The sequence below is a fragment of the Triturus cristatus genome, chromosome 3_1 (genome assembly GCF_964204655.1).
Source record: "Triturus cristatus chromosome 3_1, aTriCri1.1, whole genome shotgun sequence".
Taxonomy (NCBI): Eukaryota; Metazoa; Chordata; class Amphibia; order Caudata; family Salamandridae; genus Triturus; species Triturus cristatus.
Genome location: NC_140583.1, coordinates 225,163,934 through 225,190,002, shown reverse-complemented (window position 1 = coordinate 225,190,002; position 26,069 = coordinate 225,163,934). Strand labels below are relative to the sequence as shown.

The window sequence follows — 26,069 nt, the reverse complement described above, 5'->3', positions numbered from 1 at the left end:
ACACCATTTCCACATGAGACTGATAAAGTCTATAGTATAATTTTCCATGTATAGACTAAGCCTACCATAAATTGTGCCCCTGAAGAATAGTAGTCTATTCAAAATATTCCTCACTCTATTCCTGATATTTTATGTTGAATTCCGAAAGACTATGGGCCATTCTAGATTGTCCCTCATCACCTCAATCCTCCCCATCTATATATTTGATATATATAGATATTTGCAAATTCGTGGCAAAATAATTTTTTAAAAAGCAAGCGCGGGTTCCCGCTCTAGCTTTACAATAAAGCCCAAGTGGGCCAGGTCCTGGGGGCATGCAATAGCCCCAAGGTGGGTCTGGTCCTAAAGACATATAACGTATGTAACAGGGGGGCGCATGGGGTCCCACTCCTAGGGCTTATTAAGGTCCCAGGAACCACCATCTACCCGGAGCTATTAATGCGGGTGAGCCCACTGGACCCGCCAGCAGCCCCGGGGACTGCCACCTCCGCTGGGCTAATTTAAAGAATATGGAGGGGCCCGGGACGGCCACCTCCACGGGGCACACAAACACTATTTAAGGGGGTTTGTTGCGGCCCCCCGACCCCGGAGACCACAACCTCCCAGGGGCTATTTACAAGATGGGAAGAGGGCCGCACGGACCCCCTCCAGGAGCCCTACATGTCCCTGGGGTCTGCCACCCCACAGGGACGGCTCCAGCAATGTCCCGGGGTGCCGTAGCAAACACTGCTCCGCTTCATGGAAGCAAGAGCATTAAAAATGCTCTCGCTTCCATGAAGCAGAGCAGAATTGTTTTTGGACAGAGGGAGCGGCATGTTTTTGCAGCTCCCTCTGTACAAAAGCAATGCCGGCTCCCGCATGAGGAGGGGAGCTGGCAGGGACCTTGAACCTCCCTGTGATGGTGCGGGACCATCAAACGACCCGGACCTATCCAACATGGCCACCGCGATCCGCCAGACCGGAAGTGAAGGAGACGGTCTAGCGGATGCAGCACGGCCGATAGCTGAGCCAGTTGAAAAGTGTTGCGGAGAGGTGAATGTGTGGTTGGAGGAGTTGGAGTCAAGTGCCGGCAGAGTAGAGGAGAGGACGAAAACGGACCCCGAGGGGAGAAAGCACGAGAAGGAGCACAACGAGGAGGACGACGACTGGAGCGGACCCGGGAGCACGAGGACCCAGGACGACAGAGAACACCGATACCGCTCAGGGAGCACGGCGCCCAAGAAGGCTGCTATCCACGAGGACTCAGGAGCATGGTCTTCCATCACCACGGCCCAGGAGGGTCGTGGAAGCAGGCAAGTGCTCGGCCCCTCATGGCCGAGAGGAAGGCACTGACCTCCAACGGAGTCGCGTCGGTCCCAGGGCCCGGTGGGTATGGGGACGGACGCGACTCCTGCGGCTCCGACGGAGCCGTGTGGGTGGTACCACCCGAACCCTCAGCCGAATCGCGTGACTGGCGAGGGGAGTCCGAAGAGCGATGTCGCCTCTTGGACTTCTTACTATGCTTCGACTTACCCAAAGACTTGGAACCAGATGAGTGGTGGTGATGACTGCGGCTCCGCGACTGGTCTCTCGACCTCCTCCTCGACCGGGAGCGACTGCCGGAACTCCAGTAGCTTGCGGGACCGCTCCCGCCTAGCCTTCGAAGTCAGGGCCCGGCAGTCGAGGCACGACGCGGAATCGTGGTCGGCCCCAATGCAGTAGAGGCACCAGCGGAGTCGAGTCGAATGAATAGACCAAAAGAGTCAAAAAAATTGGTAAAAAAATTACTAAAAAGGTATGCTCTTCCCGGATCGGCGCTGTCTGACGCGGAAAAAAGAACTGACGTCAGCGCGCGAGGGCGGCGTCTAAGTACTCCAACGACGTCATCCCGTCGCACGACAACGGACGCGGAGCCGTAGACGACACCTAGCGACGCGCAAGGGTATTGCTGACGAAAAATCTTTCCGGATCCAGCCTGACGCCTGGTGATATTCTAAGGTGAGGAATCTAACTAACGTGTTTCTTTAAGATGAATACCTTGTCCTCCCTGTGGGAGGACGTACACACTAATAAGGAAAATGCCTAGGACAAACAAAAACGTCTATATGACCGTCACACTAAGCTGAGGGAATTTAAGGTAGGGAATCAGGTTCTCATCCTTTTGCCCAGTTCCGAGAAAAAACTCCTAGCCACTTGGCAAGGGCCCTATAAGATACTGTGTAAAATAACGCCCGTAACTTATCGAGTAGACGTTCCCCATAAACAAGCTGTTGGACAAATCTACCATATAAATCTTCTCAGAGCCTGGGAGGAACCTGCACCTACAACCACAAAGACAGGGACCTCCATACACCATATCACTGTAGACAAGCAAATAGAAGTGACTTTCACCCCTCATCCCAGTAAAAAAGAGACAAACATTCAATTGGGGCCACAGGTCACTGAGGGACAGAAACAGCAAATGTTGTCCCTCTGTGGAAAGTATTATACTGTCTTGTCAGGAAAACCAGGGCGAACTACTTAGGTAGAACATGCTATAGTCACAAAAACAGCCCAACCTATCAAGCTAAGACCATATCGTATCCCAGAGGCCAGAAGACAGGCAGTAGACCAAGAAATACAAGCCATGTTAGAGTCAGATATAATCGAGCCTTCCCACAGTGTATGGTCATCTCCAGTAGTTCTTGTACCACAACCTGATGGTAGCATCATGTTTTGTATTGACTTTCGCCAGGTGAATTCGGTATCGAAATGTGATGCCTATCCTATGCCAAGGGTAGACGAATTGATAGAGCGCCTGGGGGAGGCCAGAGTCATGTCCACCATAGATTTAACAAAAGGCTATTGGCAAATCCCCTTAACCCAGGCAGCCAAAGAAAAAAACGCCTTTTTGACCCCGTCCGGCATTTATCAATTTAGAGTGCTACCCTTCTGCCTCCATGGTGCTCCCGCCACCTTCCAAAGGTTGATGGATGTCCTCTTAGCCCCACATCAACATTTCGCTGTTGCATATCTCGATGAAATTGTCGTGTACAGCCCCAACTGGAACACCCACCTGGCTCACTTAGAAGCAGTCCTAAAAACCTAGAAAACCTATGTCCTCCAAACTGACGACCCAGGTAGAGGCCTCGGGGCCATCCTGTCCCGGCCCGACGCATCTGGGGATCTACGTCCGATTATGTACCTATGTGGAAAACTTTATCCCCGAGAAACAAGGTATACCAATATTGAAAATGCCTGGCCCTTAAATGGGCTATGGAAGCTCAACAGTACTACCTTCTGGGACGTCCTTTCCTTTTGTTAACTGATCTCGTCCCTCTCACATGGCTGTCAAAGCACAAAGACTCCAACCCCTAGATCTTACGGTGGTTTCTTACTTTACAGTCCTTCACCTTCGAGACCGTTCATGTTACGGGAAAACTACAAACAAACGTGGTCTTTCTCGCCCGCTTCTCTGTCCTCGAATGGCCCGATCGTCCATTTCAGGGGGGAAGGCAGTGTGATAGTGCGGACCATCAAACGACCCGGACCTATCCAACATGGCCGCCGCGATCCGCCAGACCGGAAGTGAAGGAGACGGTCTAGCGGACGCAGCACGGCCGATAGCTGAGCCAGCTGAAAAGGGTTGCGGAGAGGCGAATGTGTGGTTGGAGGAGTTGGAGTCAAGTGCAGGCAGAGTAGAGGAGAGGACGAAAACGGTCCCCGAGGAAGTGGGGAGAAAGCATGAGAAGGAGCACGCTAAGGAGGACGACGACTGGAGCGGACCCGGGAGCTCGAGGACCCAGGACGACGGAGATCACCGATACCACTCAGGGAGCACTGCGCACAAAACCGCTGCTGTCCACGAGGAGTCAGGAGCAGGGTCTTCCATCACCATGGCCCAGGAGGGCCGCGGAAGCAGGCAAGTGCCCGGGGCATGCGCCGTGGTTGTGAAAGGGCTGTGGGCACGCTGGAAAGGCACCAGGGAGGGAGCCCTAAAAAACCCCACACTAGGCACCCTCACAAAGATAGGGCTCTGGTGGTGGCGCACGACTCCCCCCCCCCCCTTTGTTGGACAGTAGCCGGAGTTGTTTTCTTTTGTTTCCTTCCTTTGTTTTGGGAGCGTCCCTGAGTCTGATTCACTGGGAAGAAGTCAGAAGTAGAGAGAGGCTGGAAGAAGCCCCGGAGAAGGACATGACCCAGCCAGGACAACCTTTGTTTATTTCTTGTGAACACTGACGAACATAAAAGCTGTGTGGAGTTTGTGACATTAACAAACCTCAAACTAAATAGAATAACGAAGAGCAACCAGAGAGGAGGAAGGGAGGACCGGGTTGAGCCCCACGACGACACTCCCCCTGTGGTCCCTAATGATGTGATCATGCCCCGGGGATGGGGTCCCAGAGGCATTACCCGACCAGGGGAGGGTGGTCGTGCTGGGCCCCATCCCCAAAAAATGTTGAAGGCCTGCCCGGGGGATGGGGTCCCCGAGGCCAAAATAGGCTTGGAGCGCGGGGCCCAGCAACCCCCCCTCCCTTATAAACAAAAAATAATAAAATATCAAGGCCAGGCCCAGGGGGTTGGGGTACCCGAGGCCAGAATCGGCATCGGGAAGGGGGGCACATGGCCCCCTCCTATTAATTTTTTTTTAAAATAAAAAATTGGCATGCCCCGGGGGATGGAGTTCCCGGGGCCGAAAATGGCCCGGGAGGGGGGTCCTTGGCCCCACTCCCTTTGAAAATTAAAAAATAAATAAAAATAAAGGCCGGGCCTCGGGAGATGGGGTCCTCGGCACCGAAATTGGCCCGGGGAGGGGGCACACAATTCTTCTTACTGGAGGTAATATGACGGGTAGTTTGCCTCCTGTTACCTCCAGTAAGTCCCACACAGCAGGATTGCTTAGAAGTAGTCAGAGGCCATGCCCACTTTCTCCACCACTCTGCAAACATGCCGCCTGGTGCACTACTAGTTGGGGGATGAAGTCTCCTTAGCTCCAGAGGGACCTGGGGGGCCAGGAAGCCCTCCTGATACCTCCTGTAAGTCCTATACAGCAGAATTCCTGAGGGCAGGTTGGAGCACCCGCCCGCTTTCTCCACTACTCTGCAAACGAGACTACTTCTTTAAAAACCATAGAAATTCACTGAAAAAAACAAAGGTTACAGGGACGTTTTGATTAGGCTCAGGTTTCACTTGTACAAAACCAGAGAAATTCCTCAATCAATCAATCACATAATTTGCAAAGCGCACTACATACCCGTGAGGGTTTCAAGGCGCTGGGGGGGGGGGGCTGCTATTGGTCGAAGAGCCAGGTCTTGAGTTGTCTCCTGAAGGTCAGCAGGTCTTCGGTTTGTCTTAGGTAGAGGGGGAGGGTGTTCCAGGTCCTAAGGTATATATATATATATTGGATAACTGAGCAGGCTCAGGGAGATTCCCTTCACATGAAGCGTGGCAGAAAATCTTTGTGATGGAGTATCCCATCTGCCACACTGCTTCAGGCCCTATATTCTGTGATCAATGTTGGTGCTGATTCTAGAGTCATTTTAAAATGTTAGAATCTTTTTCAAGTATGGCATAATGGCATATACGTGCTCAAACACTGCCAGGAAGAAGGAATTTCTGACCCAGCTGTGTGTTTTCAACTTGATAAGCACTGTTGGCAAAGTATCCAAACAGGTGTATTTGAAACAGCTAGCTAGTCCTAGCACCCTGATCTTAACTGTAGGCCATGGTTTAGCATGTTTTAATATCTTGGGAGCTGCCATTACCTCATGTGGGATTCCCATGAGACGCTGGTTCCTGGAAAGCCTCCTCATCACATTCCCTCCTTCACTGATTAAGTGTTCAGCTTTAAACGCTGTTTAACAGTACCTGAGACTAAACTTTGACCTACTGACACTGCATATTAGGATAAGCCTTGGCTCCTAATTTCAAGGACTTCAGGATTGACTTGTGCGCTGACAGAATTTAACTGCACAGCATTTAAACCTTCCAAAGTACAAACTCACAACATTACCAACCATCTAGTATGACTAGCTCTATTGTTGGAGTCAAAGTAAAATGCTGAGTAGATGATCTCTGTGAAAGTGTTTTGTTGTGTGATGTTTTTGCAAACACTGAAGCATTTCTACCAGCAACAAATCCCAAGTTGTGGGAAATAAAATCTACAAAATGCAATGATGAGTTGGGCACTGACAAGCAAAAATCAATGTCATTGAGTATTCTCATTACAGACACTCCCATGGCACAAATCCATGATATAAAACGTTAAGGAAAAAAAAGTTGAATTTTTACAACACACCACCAGAAAGCAGGATATGCACAGAATATTAATCCTACTGATGACCACACCTGGCCAGTATGACCATCTCAAACCATGCCCTAGTTACAATCAATGTGCATCTGTCTAAAGCAGAGGTACAACCTAGATTTAAAAAACTAGTAAACTGAAATTGAACCATGTATACTGATTACCAACTAAACCCTGGAAATTGGGACACTGGCAAAAAAATGCTCTGGGAAACTTTGAAGGTGACAATTAGGGAACACTACATAGCAGTAGTGGCCCAGAAAAAAACCCAATAAGGACCAACATGTAGAATGAAATAAGTTGAGCTGACTACATTTAGCAAATCCTTAGTTATTCCCTCCCCCCCTCCCCCCAAACATAAACAGATGCACTCTTCAGGAATAGACTCATCATAAACCATCATTAGCACACAAACTTCCTTCTTGGTTACGCCCTTGTTAAACATCTTTTAACGCGCTTTCATATTTAATCCTAAACCCAATCGGATACAAGCAACTTAAACATGATTGCTAAAGCAAGACATTGCATTCCTTCACATTTGATTGTTTACAAATGTGTTAATTTAGTCAAAACAACCTCAACAAATATGTGATATTTCTTTAAATCAGTGGTATAAATATTTCTCATGAACTTTGACAACAGTTTATTTAAACACACCTGATAGTAATTTCTGCTTCATCCCACTGGACCTTTGCAGATGTACTGCCCTCTTTGACCACACCAAGCAAGGTAGCATGACGTCCAGTTTGTTTATGTATGCAACGGCCACCAACTCGAAGACCAGCATCGACCCCACCAATAACTGCCATCACAGGCCATACATCAGTACACAGCATCTTGAGCTGCAGTTCCGAGAGGTCTGCAAGATTGTGCCTGCCATGTTTCACTTTCTCTTCTTCTTTAGTCTCTTCTCTCGTGTCATGCTCCTCTCTGCTTTGAACTGAACGACTCTTTTTAAGTTTTTGACCAGCTTCTTTTATGCAAGTTTTAATTTTGTAAAGTCTCTCCACCATTTTCTTGTTAATACAATGTGTCCACCTATCGGTACGGTGAAGGATGCGGATGAGTTGTACAGTGGCCTCTGCAAGCACTGCAGCTACAGGGCTGCAGATAGGCTCACCAGGAAGTAAGTCTCTGGGTGTGCCCCGCATTTGCATATCACAAATCTTCACCTGCAGTAGACATAAAACACAATTTTGAGAAAACTATGTTATACTGTGCAACCAACTTAGTAATATCCAAAGATTACAGAGCTATGCCTCAAACTCCACTATTTAGTATTTAGGTTCTCACCAACTATTGGGAATTTAGAGCTAGTCTTTAGAGAGTTTTTTCTGTTTCAACAAATGGTGGATATAAAATAAATGAAAAAAAGACTGAGATACTGGCTCTTAATATTGATCCCAATGTCTTTCCTAATAATTTGAGGGTCCAGGCCATGAAAACAGACCCGATAAGATATTTGGGTATTTATGTTACGAGCCAGTATCAGAAATTATTTGAACTAAATTATCTTAGAACTAAGCAGAAGATAAAAAGCCTCCTTGAACAATGGTCTGCACTCCCACTAACTATAATAGGGAGAGTTTCTTTGATTAAGATGTCTATTCTTCCCTTACTGATTTTTCTATTCTTGAATGTCCCTATTCGTCTTAATCAATCTTATTTTAATGAGCTAGATATACTGTTTAGGCAATTTATTTGGGCAAAAAAGGCTCCTAGAGTAAAATTAGCTACAGTTCAGTTGCCCATAAATCAAGGGGGTCTTGCATTCCCGCAAGTACGGACGTATTATCAGGCGGCTTTAATGAATTTAGTGGTCGATCTATTATATTATAAGTGCATCTATGATAGTTTTTTTTTGGATAAAATGGCACTTGAAGGGGGAACACAAATGCCTGCCTTCTTAAAAACAGCTAAGCTGCCAAAGAAGACCCGTTACAAATCTCTACGAGAAGTTCAGTTTAGGCTTCAAACAGTTTTTTAAAAAAATAGTTCCTCAGGCTTTCAATATTTGGGTCTCGGTGAGTGCAGCAGCCTTGGCCTTCATCTGCAACAAAGACACTTGGAGATATGGGGAGAGTGTGGGTTCTCCAAACTCAAATGTTTTATTATCCATAATAAAATAGTATCTTGGCAAGAAATTATGGTTAGGGCAGAAGGTTGTAGAAAGCCCACATTCCTCGAATATATGCGGATAACTCATTTTATTTCCAGTATTGAGGGCATTTTCAACATTCCAAATAATACCATGGCAGACCTTTACGATTTCAAGCTCTTGGGACTTGGGAAATGGTATTCTGTATTGCGGAAGGACGAACAGGCCAAGGGGATAGTCTGCCACATTGAAAAAATAGCTAGGGATACTGGATGTAGATTTACTCCTAAAGAATGGGAAAAAAATGTCTTTTAGGGCACAGATCCCTACGCGCTGCTAATTTTAAAAGAATGTCCTTTCTTTCAAGATGGCTCGCTTATTGGACCCCGGCTAGGATCCAGAAACGATATCCCGACCATCTTAATAATTGTTTTCGATGCCATCAGGAGGAGGAAGGAGGATGGCCACATATTTTCTTTTCTTGTCCACAATTGGAGCAGTTCTGGGGGGAGATTTTCAACGATATGGGAACAGTTCTAGGCATGAGTGTTTCTCCCCAGGCGGAAACTGCACTATTTGGATACTCAAGAGACGAGGCCAACTTATCCGGCTCTGATAAGGTTTTTTTAGCTATATCTTGTATGGTGGCCCGTTCCTTGATACTTCAAAATTGGAAATCTAAGGTTATTCCAAATCATTTAAATTGGTTTAACAAAATGAAAAGGATCTGGAAATTTGAAGAGGCATACGCCAAGCGTGTTGGCGGCATAAGGAAATATGAAAAAAATTGGAAAAGATTTGAAGAATTACTCTTACTTAAGGATAGGTCGTTGACTTGCCACGGGCTTTCTAATGTGGCAGTTTAGATCATAAATCATTTCTGAATGGGACTGAGGCAACGATTTCTTACTGATATAAGTCTTACATGTTTAGCAACGCAGAATTTCCGGGGTTCAATCATGAAAAATGGTGATTCATCTTTAAGGTTCTTTTTAGTATGTTATTTATTTTCTGCTATTTGTATTTTGCACTATATCTCGCTAACCTTGTATGTCGTATTTTATGATTGAAATAGAATGGTTATCTTTTAAGTCAAGTTTTGCTGCTATCATACTTGCACTTTATATGGTGATAACACTGTATTTATTGTTAATAGTACTGTATTTTGCTAAAATCAATTACCAGCTGCTATTGCATTTCCACTTTCAAGAACTCAATTGGTGTCTTAAGTGACTTAAGATGAATTTTATACCACATTTGAGATACATGCGATTCCGTAGCCTTATCTTGCATTTGCACTTTATTCATCAGCTTGCTTTTTGGGGTAAATTATGAAAAAGTAGATTTGATGTTAATAGTACTGTACTCTTCTAAAGTAAATTACTGGCTGCTATTGCATTTGCACTGTAAATTAAGAACTTAATCTGTCTCTTATTCGATTTAAGATGAATTTTATATTATATCTGAGACATATCTGATTTCGTATGCTTTGCAATGGTGTCTTGAGTTGTTGTGATTTAATTGTTTTGATTGAAAATGTGTATTTTGACATCCCTGATATAGGAGAAGAGATAGTAGCATTATTACGGATTTGTGAAACCAAGGGTTCAATAAAAAAGGTGAAAAGTAGCGGGGAAAGCGGGCAACCCTGCCTGGTTCCCCTTTTAATTGTAATTTCCCCTATTTGTTCCTGATTTATAACTACTTTTGCGCTAGCACTATAATAAATATTCTTTAACATCTTAATAATCCGTTGTGGAAGACCAATACGACTTAAAGTTAAAAACAATGTTTGCCAATTAACAAGATCAAAGGCTTTTTCAGCGTCAACCATAATTATTGCGGCAGGAATTTTATTAGTATTAAGAAAATCTATGGCATGAATTAAAAATTGGGTATTAGTAGCCATTGAACGACCTGCTATAAAACCTGTCTGATCCTTATGAATTATTTCTTGAGCGGCAGGAAGGAAGCGCTGAGCCCAAACTTTCATTAAAATCTTGTAATCGGAGTTAAGTAAACTAATTGGCCTAAAAGAGTTAACATCTAGTGGATTCTTATCTTTTTCACAAAGGATATTATTATGGACTCTTTAAATTCAGTTGAGACAGTTCCACCCGTTCTAATATCATTAAAAAGTTTCTTTAGGGGAGATACCAGTTCTTTGATAAAAAACTTATAAAATTCGATAGGAAATCCATCCTGCCCACATGCCTTACCCCCTGCCATAGAATTAATTGCATTTTTAATTTCTTCTTCCATAATTTCATCGTCTAATTCTTTAATTCTGGCCTCTGAGAGTCTGGGAAGATCAGCATCCATCAAATACTTCCAAATTTGTTCGTCGTTAACCGGATACTCTGTTGAGTAAAGCTGTCCATAGTGGTGGAGGAAGACCCGTGAGATGTTGTCCCTATCTAATACAACCTGTTCTGTGACTGGATCCCTGATGGAGGTGATTAGGGAGGATTCCATTTTTTTCCTGGTGGAATTGGCTAACAACTTCCCCATTAGCTGGCTCTCTTCATACATTCTTTGCTGGAAAATTTTTGAATTGCATACTTCCTCAAGGATGAAAAAGTCTCTTAGTTCCCTGCTAGCTTTATTAAAAGAGTTGGGGGAGTGTTGTAGCATTAAGGCGTACTCCACCTCGACCTTGTTCTGAAGGCTCTCAATTTGCAACCTCCGAGTTTTGGACTGGCCGGCCATGATAGCTATTATTTGGGCTCGGGCCGTGGCCTTAAAACCTCCCCAGACAGCGAAGGGGGTGGCGGTAATGTTGTTTACCTCAAAATATTGTACAATCCACTCCCTAAATCCCGTAATCCATCTCCTTGCTCTGCTCAATAAAAAAAAAAAAAGACTTAGGAAGGAAGATCGAAAGCTGTCAACTGTCGCCGCTCAGTCTCCACGCATGGAGCTGGAGGCTGGACAGGTTCGGGTGGAGGACCGTCCCCTGCTGCTGCGACAGAAGATCCTCCCGAAGAGACAGACGGATCGGGGGATCGATCGCCATGCAGAGTAGCTCAGGATACCAGTATCTTCGTGCCCAATCCGGGGCTACAAGGATTACTTGGGCCCGGTCGCGCCGACTCATCTTCAGCACTCTGGGTAGAAGTGGTATAGGTGAAAAAGGCGTACAATAGACCACAACTCCACTCGCGACGAAAAGCACCGCCGAGCGAAATTCCAATGCACAGAATTGCTGACATTGCGAGTTCTCTTCGGTGGCGAATAGATCTAACCAAGGCTCTCCTCAATGCTGAAAGAGACCTTGCCCCACGTCCGAGTTCAGACGCCATTCGTGATCCATCAAGCACCGGCGGCTGTGTTCGTCCGACCTGCCAGGTGGTGAACCACCAAGGTAATGCCTTGATGTTCCAGCCATGTCCAGAGGCGCAGAGCCTCCTGACATAGGGTCCAGGACCCCACCCTGTTTGATGGAATACCACATGGCGGTGGTGTTGTCCGTAAACACCTGCATCACACTTCCCCGGACAGAGGGAAGGAATGCCTTCAGTGCAAGTCGGATCGCCTGAAGCTCCAACAGATTGATATGGAGCCGGGACTCTGCCAGAGACCAGAGGCCTCTGATCTCCCAAGTGGCCTCCCCATCCCAGGAAGGACGCATCCGTCACCACTGTGTGCTCCGGTCGGGGAAGGGAGAGGGATCTGCCACTGACCCAATCGCGATTCGTGAGCCACCACCGCAATTGTCGTGCAGTGCCCTCCGAGATCTGGACATGATTGGACAGGTTGCCCTGATGCTGCGCCCACTGGAACCTCCGGTCCCACTGAAGATCCCGCATATGCCATCTGGCATGTGTCACCTGCAGGAGGCCATCAGGCCCAGAAGCCAGAGGGCCATCCTGACCGAAACCCGGGACAGAGGCTGAAAGATCGGAATCATAGCCTGAATATCATAGCCTGAATATCCCGGATTCGCTGCTCAGGAGGAAAAACCCGAAACAGCGTCGAATCCAGAATCGCTCCAATGAAGAGGAGCTTCTGAGAGGGACTCAGGTGCGACTTCGGCACGTTGATGAAGAACCCCAGCAAATGCAGGAGGTCGGCCGTGATTGATGACTGCCTGGGGCGAGCCCGCCTTCAACAACCAGTCGTCGAGGTAGGGGGTAGGGGGTAGGGGAAGACTGACACCCCCGACCTGCGCAGATGAGCTGCGACCACCGGCATCACCTTCGTAAACACCCGAGTGGCACTGGTATGGCCGAAGGGGAGCACGGCAAACTGAAAATGCTCCTGGCCTACCGTGAACTGCAAGTAACGCCGGTGGGCCGGCAGGACGGGAATGTGAGGGCAGCCAAGGCCAGAGTCAGCATTTTGAACTTCTCCTTCCGGAGGAAGCGGTTGACATCCCGCAGATCCAAGATGGGACGCAGACCCCCTTTGTCCTGCTTGGGGACCAGAAAGTAGTGGGAATAACAACCATTCCCTACTTCTAGCCCAGGGACGCACTCAATGGCCCCCTTGGCCAGGAGGGCCGCAACTTCCTGCTGGAGAGTCGCCAAGTGTTCCCCCGACATGCAGTGGTACCGAGGTGGCATGGCTGGAGGGTTGGACTGGAAGGGAAGGGAGTAACCCTTGCCAATGATCTGCAACACCCACTTGTCCCATGTGATAGCAAGCCAGTGGGGGAGGTGATGACGAATCTTGCCACCCACTGGCGTAGGCTGCTCCACAAAGCTCGGATTAGGAAGGTTTGGAGGTAGATTTAGCGGGGACAGAGGTAGACTGTCCCCCACGCTGATTCCCAGAGCCGCCCCTGCGGAAGCCGCGTCTGCGGCCGCGCTGAGGCTGGTTCTGCACAGGCTTGCTGAAGGAATGTGCCTAGGCGCCCCTGCCTTGGCCACGAAAGGAACGAAAACCAGGAGTAGCCGGGCTCTTTGTGGAAAGACCCAAGCACTTGGCTGTGGCCCGCGAGTCCTTAAAACGCTCCAGTGCACTGTCAGCCTTATCGCCAAACAGGCGAGTGCCATCGAAGGGCATGTCCATGAGTGAGCTCTGGACATCGGGCGAGAAACCAGTAGATCTCAACCAGGCGTGGCGACGCAGTGCCACAGTTGTAGAAATCGCCCTACCCAACGAGTCAGCAGTGTCCAAACAACACCGAATGGCGAAATTAGCCGCATCCTTACCCTCAGCAAATGCCTGGGAAAGCACAGCATGGACCTCCTCAAGACACTGAGGCAACACCTGAGCAACCGTATCCCACACCACGTGGGAATAGCGGCCCAATAAGCAGGCGGTGTTCACCAACCGCAGCCCCAAACTGGCCAAAGAGAACAACCGCTTACCGAACTGTTCCAGCTTCTTAGAGTCCTTATCCGGCGGAGCCGTGGGAAAGGCACTCTGCGATGTCGAGGCCTGGATGACCAGACTCTCAGGCGTGGGATGAGTGGTCAGAAACGCAGGGTCACCAGGCGCCGACGCCTTGCGACATTCTTATCCACAGGGGCCCCCGTGGCCGGCCACGACCAAGTTCCAAACAGGACGTCGGTGAGGGCGTTGTTGAAGGGAAGTAGTGGCTCCGACGAGGTAGATGCCATCTGGAGCACCTCAGTGAGGAGATTAGTTTTGAGGGCCACCGTAGGAAGATCGAGGTTGAGGACCTCAGCAGCCCAACGGAGCACCATCATATGGGAAGCACCTTCCTCCATGGTAGGCGGGGGAGAGGCAAACCCCGGGTCAGAAGAGACATCGAGGTCGCTGGTGTCCTCGAAATTATCCACCCAGTCCTGCTCGGAGTCACACTGATGGGCAAGAGGGTCCTCGGACCCCTCCCAGTCATCCTCCCCCTCCGTTGCAGGAGGAACCGGCCGCGGCGGTAGAGCCGGAGCCGTGGAAGGGACACCCGGGGTCGGGCCGGCGCCATCTCCCAATGCAGATCCCAGGTAGGAATGAAATGGTCCTGGAACTGGGGCAAGGGTGGAACAAACGGCACCCACTGCGGCGCCAGAGGCGGAGCCGAGGGTGGCGCTGGGGCTGGAGCCGGCAGCGCCGGACCTCATGGCTCCAGGGCCGGAGCTACCGGCATAGGTTCCTGTGGCGCCGAAGCTGGATCCGCCGGCGGCGCAACGGCCCAACAGGATCTGGACACGGGACCGCGGTGCCCGAAGGCGCGCTTGCGGGAGCCCGCGGCCTAAACAGGCGGTCCATGGTTGCAAGAAATTCTTGCACCTGTTCGAGAGTCGCCGACGGACCCGGGTAAGGTGGGTAGGCCGCGGGACTCCCAGGCTCCAAAGGAGCAGCAGGGGCAGTACCCCTGTCCCCTTCGTCCGCATCCGAGGACTGACGAGGGGACGCCGGAAAGTGAACGCGCTTCTTCGACTTCTTTTTATGTCGTCGCTTACTAGAATCCGAGGGCGAAGACTTAGAGCCCGAGGAGCGATGGCTGCGGCCCTGCGAGCAGTCCCAGAAACGGTCCCTAGACCTGGAACGGCGCTGGGACGAGTGCCGGACCTCCACTAGTTTCCGACGTCGTTCCCTCAAGGCCTTCGGGGTCATGGCCCGACAGTCCTGGGAGTCGTGGTTGGTCTCCAGGCAGTAGAGGCAAACATCGTGGCGATCCGCCACCGACATATTGCGACGGCAGGCCCCACAGGACTTAAATCCAGGCATCCCTACGTGCACCAGGAGAAAAAAGGGGAGACAAAAGTCTCAAAAGAGTAGTCAAAAAGTGACTAAGCTACGTGCTCTGTCCGGACCTGCGCTTGCTGGCGCGGAAAAAGAACTGACGTCAGCACGCATGGGTGGCGCCTACGTAGTCTCCGTGATGTCATCTCGCCACTTACGACGCCAGCAACGGTCGAGGAGCCGCAGTACGCCACCTACTGACGCGCAGGGTACTGCTAGCAAAACTTTCCGGATCCAGTGTGACGCCTGGGGATATTCTAAGGTAAGGAATCTATCACTAACGTGTCTCTTTCAGATATACCATTTAATTTGGTGTACACTTATTGGCGATAACTAGAGAGGCCATTTTTGTGCTTGTTTCCTTGAACTACCTATTTGATTCTAATGGAAAACCACATTTTTAGAACCTTTATAAAACTTCCACCCCATTAACTAATCTGCACCAATCTTTTTAAGTTCAAATGTTAACATATCCATTGTGGGACAAAGCACAAAACTAACCAGCCATATGAGTTTGCTAGGCTCAAAGACGTCTTTTTATACTAACTAATTTCATGTTTTAAAAAAACTTGATCAAGTAAGATGCATTTTTACCATAACCTTTTTCAAGCATGTGGGAGAGGTATACACTATTCCACCACCCAGCCTTTTATTTTTTAGTCTATTCTAATTCTTTGAAGTGCAACGGTTAAAAGAAATGTAGTAAATCTAGGACTGATAAGTTTGTGATCAAAGTTACCAAAAAATTTAGGCTGTCAGGAAAGTGGGAGGTAGACCTATGAGATTTTCATAAATGTCCTACAAACCATGTACCAATCAACAACTGACTTACCTTTGGTAATGCTCTTTCTGGTGGATACACCATCTAACCGCAGATCCCTCACCTTATAATATTCAGCAGGTGCCAAACTTGGAGAATTCAGTAGTAGTGCTCCCACATGCTGCTAAGCACCATCATGTGGCTCCACAAAGATTCCATACTGCCCCAGAAATGATGGAGCAGAGCCACACATGAAATCTGAGGCTACCTGTAATGTGCCAAAATGTGCCGCATGGCTTCTCTGAAAGCCTGCTTTTGCTGGGATTTCACCAACAGATACAACCTGGGGTGCATTTGTACTAGACTGACTCAAATGGAGATTGGGAGTGAGAACGGGAGGCACATGAAAGACCTTGCTGAAGTCTCAGGAGATTACCATTTGGATGACTTCTGCTTTTTCTTGGACTCACCCGAAGACTTTAACCAAGACCATGATCTGTCTCAGGTACGACTTCAGTAACACAAACGGAACCTTCCTTTCAACACTGACCAATCTTGGTGTGGAGTTATCCTATGTTTGTTGACGTTACATTTATCTTCGCAGTACTGTATGGCCTTCGGATTCACCTGGTGTGGGAAAGTGCCCCTTCTTTGCATGGTTACCCCCCCCCCCCCCCCCATTTTTGCCTGACATCTGATACAACCCAACTTGATGTGCCCAGGGACCCTGCCTATCAGGTTGCCAGGGCATGTGTTCTTTCCCAAAATTGTACCTTTGTATCCACAATTGGCACATCCCGGGTCACAGGTAAGCCCCTTGTAAGAGGTACCATGGGTACCAAGGGCACTGTGCCCAAGGAAGACCTCTGAGGGCTGCAGCACCCATTGTGCCAACTTTAGGGGTCCTGCACCTTAACCTACACACACTTCCTCAGCAGCCTTTGTGTTTTGATGCAGTGAAAAGGGTCGACATGGCACACACCCCTGCAAGCCATGCCTGCAATCCACTGCCTAAGGCCAAGGTAAGTCAGGCTTCTACCAGGGTGCACTAGTCCTATGGTGAGGGTACAGAGTCATGAGCCATGTACCCCTAGAGTGTCTAAGTCCATTTTGTTTCCGGTACAGGGAAGACATGGCTTAGCAGTTCGGGCTGGACTGTTCCCATGAGGCACAGGGTCAGACTGATTTGCATATGGCCATGTCTGAACTGGGGTGGCGGAGTGAGCTTAAGAATGATGATGGATTAAACCCAGATCAGTTGATTGGGGGTGATTGCTTGCATTGTTCAACATTCCGTCCATCATCCCCTTTGATTTAGCTTTGTTCGCCCTAAGTTGACAGGGTATGCCCAGACGTGGGTCCCTTGCTCACTTTGCCACTGGATTCAAGCTAACCTGGCTGATGAGGGCTGATTAGCCACAAATCGTTCTCAGGATGCCTGTTTCCGGTCCAGGGAAGGCATGACTTGGCAGTTCGGGCTGGACTGTTCCCATGAGGCACAGGGTCAGACTGATTTGCATATGGCCATGTCTGAACTGGGGTGGCGGAGTGAGCTAAAGAATGATGATGGATTAAACCCAGATCAGTTGACTGGGAGCGAGTGCTTGCATTGTTCAACACTCTGTCCATCATCCCCTTTGGTTTTGCGAAATCCATTCATAGACATTGTAAGTGTAGTAAAGCCATAAAGAGTATATGGTCTGGGAGTTGGTCACTATGAGCTCCACAGCTCCATAATGGCTTTACTTAAAACTGGGAGGATTGGTAGCAAACTTTTCAGCCCATAAAACCTCCACTGATGCCAGTGTGGGATTTAATGTAAAATGCACTAAGAGGGCATCTTAGAGATGCCCCCTGAAAACTGACCAGCCCTGGTGTGGTTCCTGAATGGCTGCCCGCCACTGCTACCACCAGATACGTGAGAGAAGCGAGGTAAAGCACACATCTGATGTGGAGCCAGCTTCCTACACCTGGGCGCAGTCATCACAGGACCTGGAGTTGTGCTCCGACCACAGGCACCAAAGCTACATCTCATGAGCACCTGTCACAGACATTATTTGTAACAGTCCCTTAGGGGGTAACATCATCTATTGTACGCTGATAAAAATGTTAGACACAAAATGGGTGTTTAATATGAAGAAGAAGCTCCAGATCCACCTCTGATGGCGCGGAAAGAAAGGAACTGAAATCAGTGAGCATGGATGGAGCTTACATGCAGCTCTTGTCGTCATTTGCTGAGCAGAACGATGATGGCTCTGACTTGCACAACACTACCTACCAGCCCACAGGAGTGCTGCTTTAAAAGTCTCCAGATCAGTCTGACTTGTGGGGAATATTCAGTAAGTGAGGACTCTGCAGTTAGACGTATACATTATAAATTAGTAGGCAAGTACTGAAACAAAAGATCTGCAGCTACTGTAACAGTGGTAAGTGTAATGACATTCCATTCAACTATAAAAACTCAACATTTCCTCATCAAATAGTTCTGAATAAGAAAACTTTATCAATAGGTGTGTTACCTTTTCTCCTGGATTACTGCTGTAAAACATGACGCATGGGTACAATTCTGCTGCATCCACATCTTCAAATGCAAGTTTGGGCTCCTAGGAAAAATGCAAAGTAAACTGTTTCTTAAAAAAAGCTTAACAGCAATAAACAATTAGAAGTGTCAGGATCATTTTGTTTCAACTTGGTATACAAGTATTTGACCAATGTGCCTGTTTTATGATGCCCACATTTCCATTTAGCATTAGAAAGCAAGGTCCTACAAAATATGTTATGGTAATAATTACTGCACTCTATTTTAGCCTTGTAATAAATATAATAAGCATAAATCACATCTATATTATAAAAACATGAATTAAATTAGATGATAAACGTTACCTCTCCATTTTTACCAAATGAAATAGTTCTTGCTTCCATGTCTAACACACAGGTGATGAAATCTCCTTGTGTAAAACTTGATAAAGTCAAAGTTTGCTCGCCGTTGTGGTACAGATTGCCACTGTAAGCTCTATATAGCCACATATCCGAGGTAGTACGATGGTTAAAGTCGTGCACTGGCCACCGTGAAACTCCTACACAGGTACCTTCATTGCCACGGTTTTCTTTCACAATATAAAACTTGAAAGATAGTAAGTATATTAGTAACATAGAAAATATCTAAACCAAATACTATGATCAATCAATGTAACATTTGTCTGCAAAGTTTAGATAAAGTAACATTGGTAGCTCTCGCTGCTATCCTTTTATAGAAGCTGGCTTAAAGCACATGAAGAGATACAATAATGCAAATGTGGCCTTCATATCAAACTAGAGCTAGTGATTGCTGAGATTCAAAAGTTCAAAGGAAGGCGTGTCTTGAAATTGTAACAGATGTAGTACTGAGTAGGTTGACGACATTGTATAGAGAGCGACAGTTTCTCCTAAAAGAATATAAAAGATAGCTTGTGTATGTCTTTTTGTCCACAAAATTACAATACATGTATCATGCAGTCAATACTCTTTATACTAGAGGAAAATATTCCAGAACTATACCCATCTACATATCTTATTTCAATTGTATAGGTTTTAACAGGAAAGAAAAAAACAGCCATATATAATAGGATAGTGGTGCAACCCTTATTTTTTCAGGCTGTTTTAAATTTGTACTGGGAAAGAGCCTGGAAAATTGGCTATTTTCCCTTCCACAGTTAAGTCCAAACTACCAACAACAAGCAGGGGCGGGAATTTTTAAACTAAGAAATCAAAAGGAGCAGTCTCTCTAGCAGGCAATGTTCACTAAAACAAGAGAAGTCCACTCATTAAAATCGTTATCTGAAACTATACCACGGAAATCTGCAGACTGACATCTTCAGCTTCTGATAAAACCAAGATAAATATCATGTACTTGGAAACACAACAGCTCATCATGCCAGATGGTACACAAAGGAAAGATGGGAAGAAGGACTGACTAGTATATGACAGGGATATGAGAATAGAGATGAATTAAATGTACTCATCCCTTCTACCTTCATGTTTGTGCTCATCACAAATTAATGTCATAGCATTATTCACATCAACAATAACAAGAAAATAAGGAAAATGTGATAATATGTATAACAATCACCTCAATGCCCAAAGTAGTAATAGTCCAAGAATCTCTATCCACACAGTGAAATATAGTGAAAAAATAACGTGGCAGAATACATGAAGCTGCAGTAAAGGAAATAATTTGTAGTCCTATTATGTGCTCTTAGCCATATCTAAACCACACACAATGTCCTTAAAACCTAACCACTCTATCAACAATGGTAGATAACAAAAAGGATGTACCTGAACAAGCAGGAGCAATGAGGGTGGGAAGGAGGATTTCTGTTCACGGAGGAGGGGCTTAGATCTAAACTTACGTAAACTAGTAAGGATCCATTCACAAAATGTTCTGCACATAAGTGTAAATTTTGTGTAACAGCGTAATCTCTAGTGAGAAATCCCAGATTCCAATTTACTAAATCAGGAACTATGAAGATTGCATTAAGATTTGGGGAAAATCTATACGCTTGCAGATCCATGCACACTGTAATAGTGGTGGCAAAATGGGTTCCCTGATAGAATCAGAAAATGTGGTGAACAGCCACAAAGCCAGAACATTTCATAGATTAAGCATCCTTAATAAGTTTAAATATTAATCTGAAGTTGTGCTGAAATCCTGCTGCCAACACATCTGTAATTACATTACTTATACCTTGCCAGACTACCCCATTTTTGGCTATGGGGTACAGACTCAATGCAGAAGAGAACTACAGCTACACAACCTTTTCCTGGTTCTGCATTGCAGAAATCTTCAGTAAAGTCATAAACACCTTAATAATCTCATGCTGCGTGTGTGGACCCTGGAACATCTTTTGCATAACTTTCTTCCATAGAAAAGCATCATAGAATCAATCAATCAAAGACTTTATTGCGGCTCACAGACCCACAGAGTGAACAGTAAAAGCACAGAAAGTTACATAAAGGATATAATAAATTACAGTACACAGTTCATTGCAATGCAGATAAGCTTAAATGACTTAACATCAAGTTACTCCATTAACAATCAAGTTGATTTGATAGAGTCCCTTGGCAATTGCCAGAAAGGCAAATACCTCAAGCCCCAAGAGGGTCTGCTATGCAACCCGGTAGTCTAAGCTAATAACCAGTCAAAGGTAGCTCAAAATCACTGGCTGTCGCAGATTTCAAAGTGTATAGTGCAATTAAGACCAAAAAGTAAAAATGTATAAAACATTAAACACTATAAACAGTAGAACGTCTTAAGATGAAGATTTTTTCCCAAATACTCTTGATCTAATGTGCCAGATTGAACGTCAATAGTTAGAGATAGAGTATACTATACTGCTCCTATTATCTGACTTGCAAACTCCTAAGACATTATGTCGATCTTTGTGCTCAAGAAGCATACAATGAAGAATAATCTAAAGTGCACTCTGTTTTGCATATGCGCAGCAAAAAAATTGTAAATCTTCTTAATTTACGTCGGCTTGACACCCCAAGGGGCATAAGTTAGTAGAGATGTTATTTTTATTCCATGAGCAGGTAAAGGATGCAATATACAAAATTCCTAACCTAAATTTTATAAAAAGGGATCTTGGCAATGGGACGTTTATATGGTCCATACAGTTTTTAAACTAAGGGCTGCATTTCAAAGACAAATAAAAGTTTGAGAGACTACCCGAAGACAGAGCTGAGATTTTAGTACAAAAGACGACATTCCAATAATGTATTATCACAGTTTCTCTAGGATTGTTTTGGTTCTTAAGTGGGATGCAGCCAATATTCATACAATCCTAGCCTGAACAGCCAGGGTTTTTACATGACAAGCTATATCTGATATTTGTTTAAGATTTAAATCAAACCTTAGTGGGAGTATGGGGGCACTTTTTGGTAACCTCAATAGGAATTTAATGAAAGAGTTTTCAGTTTGGTCAAGTTTGCAATGACCCCACAGATCCACGCCGTACAGGGCTGTCCCGCACAACTGGGCCTTATATCTTCAGTACGGTGAAATGGGGTAAGAAGCCCGGTTAGCGAACCTTACAATAGACCCTGCTCTGAGATTAAGAATCATTGTGCTTTTTTCAACTTGAGCGGACCAGCTTTGAAACTCATTGAGTCGCACTCCTAGATATTCTAATTCAGGGACCCTATCTAGGCCAGGTCCCTCCAAAAGGAATATGCTACTTACCAGTATGCATCTGTTCTTGGCATGTAGAGCTGCAAATCTACACACTTTTGCATAGATCGCCATCTGGTGTTGGGCCCGGATGTTTGCAGTTTGTTTTTCCTCTTGGAAAGTCTTTGGAAGTCACGAGGTCGGTGTCTCCTCCCTTGGATCGTATTGCGCATGGGCTTCGGCTCCATCCTCAGATTGTTTTTCGCCAGCAGGGAAAGATGGAGCGTAGTAATAACAGTGAAGAAACCCATGTGTGTTGTATCTAAATAAGATAGACTGGAACAGATACAGGTAGCCGGGGAGGCGGGTGGGCGTGTGTAGGTCTGCAGCTCTACATGCCAAAAACAGATGCATACTGGTAAGTAGCATATTCCGTTCGAGGCATATGAGCTACAGATTACACACTTTTGCATAGACTATATAGCAGTTCCCAACCTTAGCGGTGACCACCGGTATCTGTTGCAGTGGTTTGAAATAGGGTTTTTAGTACAGCCTGGCCCACACTAGCTTGTTGCTTGGTTTGCACATCTACACAGTAATGTTTAGTGAAAGTGTACGGTGTTGACCATGTGGCTGCCTTGCAGATATCATCTAATGGGATGTTCCCTAGAAAAGCCATAGAAGCCCCTATCTTTCTTGTAGAGTGGGCTTTAGGGGGAACAGATAGCGTGCGTTTTGCTATCCCTGATTTAGAGATGGGGTTGCCTTTATGAGGTGGAGAGAAAGAGACAAACAGTTGCTTTGTCTTTCTGAAAGGTTGTGTTCTCTGGATATAGTAAAGCTAGGCCCTTTTAACATCCAGTGTGTGTAGAGCCCTTTCTGCAACAACTTGAGGTTGCGAGAAGAAAACCGGTAATTCTACCGATTGGTTTAGATGAAAGGGTGAGATGACTTTGGGTAGGAATTTTGGGTTGGTACGGAGGACAACCTTGTTCGGGTGCATTTGGAGAAAAGGTTCTTGTATAGTAAGTGCTTGTATCTCACTGACCCTTCTAAGGGAGGTGATGGCTACAAGGAAAGCTGTTTTCCATGTGAGGAATTGCAGTTCGCATTTATGCAAAGGTTCGAAAGGCGGTCCCATTAGCCTTGTGAGAACTATATTTAAGTTCCACACAGGTGAGGGTGGCACTCTGGGGGGGGGAATTATTAGTTTTAGGCATTCCATGAAGGCTTTAATGGCAGGCACTCTGAAAAGTGATAGGTGCTGTCTGTTTTGTAGGTAAGCGGCAATTGCTGCGAGGTGTAGCCGAATGGATGTATATGCTAGGTTACATCTTTGTAGATGGAGTAAGTAGCATATGATATGCTGTATGGATGCGTCTAGAGGGTTGATTGTGTTGTTATGGCAATAAACAAAAAATCTTTTCCACTTGGCAGCGTAGCAGGCTCTAGTGGTAGGGCGTCTAGCTTCTCTGATAACGTTCATACAGTCGGGGGGAAGGTTAAGGTATCCGAATTCTAGGATCTCAGAAGCCAGATCGCAAGGTTGAGCTGAGCTGGGTCCGGGTGTCTGATTTCTCCATGGTTCTGGGTTAGGAGGCATGGTGAGAGGTTTAACTTTTGGTGTGGCACTACCGAGAGTTCCAGCAGCGTGGTGTACCACGGTTGTCTGGCCCATGTTGGAGCTACTAGAATCAGTGTGAGGGAGTGCTGTTGTAGCTTTCGCACCACTAATGGAATTAGTGGGAGAGGTGGAAAGGCGTACGCAAATTTTCCTGACCAGTTCATCCATATCGCATTTCCTTTGGACAATGGGTGTGGGTATCTGGCGGCGAAGATTGGGCGTTTTTTGTTTTTGTGGGTGGCGAATAGGTCTATCTGTGGATGCACCCACATCTGAAAGAACGGGTGAAGAACCTGCGGTTGAAGTTCCCACTCGTGGATCTGCTGCGTCTGTCTGCTGAGCAGATCTGCCATGGTGTTTTGGACTCCTGGGACATGCTGGGCTAGGAGAAAGATTTTGTGTGGAATTGCCCATCTCCATATGCTCTGTGCTAGTTGAGAGAGCTGTGGAGAGTGTGTGCCGCCTTGTTTCTGAATGTAGTGCATGGCCGTCATGTTGTCTGTGCGAATAAGGACTGCCTTGCCTAAAATCTGTGTGTGAAAGGATTTTAGGGCTAGAAAGATTGCCAGTAACTCCAGATGGTTGATGTGGAGTAACTTTTGTTGCGGCGTCCATGTGCCCTGCACTGTGAGGTGTACTAGATGAGCTCCCCAGACGGAGAGCGATGCGTCTGTTGTCAGGATTATTTGTGGAACCGGGTCCAGGAACGGTCGACCTCTGGAAAGATTTGTGGTGTTCCACCACTGCATAGAGCGATGGGTGCGACCGTCTACCAACACCAGATCTGTCAGTTGCCCCTGGGCCTGGTTCCATTGGCGCGCTAAGCACTCTTCGAGTGGACGCATCTGGAGTCTTGCATGAGGTACTATAAAAATGCAAGAGGCCATTATCCCTATCAGTTGCATAAACACTCTTGCTGGGAGAGAGTGTTGAGGCATGAATCTTTGACTCAAAGCCTGAATGCTTGCAATCCTGGCAGGATTGGGGTAGGCTATGGCTTTTGAGGTGTCTATGGTGGCACCGAGATATTGCTTTGTGTGGGATGGTATTAGCTGGGACTTTTGGTGGTTCACCGTGAAACCTAGCTGGTGAAGTAATTGGATTGTAGTAGCGGTGTGATGTACACATTGATTGTAGGACGTGGCTTTTATTAGCCAGTCGTCCAAATATGGGAAAACGCGAATGTGCTGTCTTCTGAGGTGCCGCTACTACCGCTAGGCACTTGGTGAATACCCTTGGTGCTGTTGTGACCTCGAATGGGAGCACCTTGAACTGGTAGTGTTGCCCGTCCACTACAAATCTGAAAGTATTTTCTGTGGGCATGGTGTACCGGAATGTGAAAGTATGCGTCTTTCAAGTCCAGTGTGGTGAGAAAGTCGTTCTGGGAGAGGAGCGGAAGTACTTGCTGAAGTGTTACCATGAGAAAATGGTCTGAATGTATGTAAGTGTTTAGAGGTCGGAGATCTAAGATAGGTCGTAGAAGTCTCGTCTCTTTTTGGTATCAGGAAATATAGGGAGTAGACCCCTAAATTTTGCTGATTGGCGGGGACTTGTTCTATCACCTCCTTTTGTAGGAGGGAGATTACCTCCTGTTTTAGTAGCGTGGAATGTTCTTGTGACATTGGGTGTTGCCTGGGTGGAATGTTGGGGGGGGGGGGGGGTAGATGTCAATTCTAGGCAGTACCCTGAACGAATAATTTGGGTCACCCATCTGTCTGATGTGACGGACTCCCAGACGTGAAGGAAATTTTGTAGTCTGCCCCCGACCAGAGTGGGATGGTCTGGAGGGAGCAGGAGGAAGTCAATGGGTAGGCGGTGTGGCAGAGCTGGCGGTATTTGTTTTGCCTCTGCCTTTATTGTTATTGTCGAAGAGAAGGTGATTGAGGAGATCAGGATCTGAACAATCTGAAGAGCGAAGATTCCGCTTCGATCGTCGAACTGGAATGTTCGGAACCGGAGCGCGAAGTATTACATCCGAGCCCGATGGCGGAAAAAAACAATCTGAGGATGGAGCCGAAGCCCATGCGCAATACGATCCAAGGGAGGAGTCACCGACCTCGTGACTTCCAAAGACTTTCCAAGAGGAAAAACAAACTGCAAACATCCGGGCCCAACACCAGATGGCGATCTATGCAAAAGTGTGTAATCTGCAGCTCATATGCCTCGAACCCACATTTTCCCTAAGCTTTTTCAGATGGCTACATACCATGTATTTGGTTTTGCTGTTATCAATTTCTAGGCCGTGGTCTTTGTAGAGTAGGCTGATCTTCCCCAAGAGGGTATTTAAACCCCAATAAGTTTTTGGAAAGGAGAAGTGTGGCATCTGTGAATAGCAGACCCAGCACTTTAGAACTTGTGATTCTAGGGGAGTCATTCACACAGTCCTGTAGATAAGCGATGCATCCATTGATGAACAATAGAAATAGCGTAGGTTCCAGGACACATCCCTTGCAGAGATCTTGCCTGATAGATATATTTTGTGTGTTTTCGAACCCGGGCCCTCTCTCACTCTAATTGTCT

At 46.7% G+C, this 26,069-nt stretch overlaps 1 protein-coding gene across 8 annotated transcripts in view; it reads right to left on the bottom strand.

The window, feature by feature from the left end:
- Positions 1–26,069, bottom strand: part of HERC1 (HECT and RLD domain containing E3 ubiquitin protein ligase family member 1) — a 1,817,725-nt gene that overhangs the window by 1,088,404 nt on the left and 703,252 nt on the right. For all 8 annotated transcript variants that reach the window (XM_085643727.1, XM_085643730.1, XM_085643731.1 and 5 more), the window contains 3 exons: positions 18,661–18,900; positions 18,297–18,380; positions 6,923–7,437 (listed from right to left, as the gene is read on the bottom strand). In XM_085643727.1, coding sequence (XP_085499853.1) covers positions 6,923–7,437; positions 18,297–18,380; positions 18,661–18,900 — 839 coding nt within the window. The remainder of the gene's footprint in view (positions 1–6,922; positions 7,438–18,296; positions 18,381–18,660; positions 18,901–26,069) is intronic.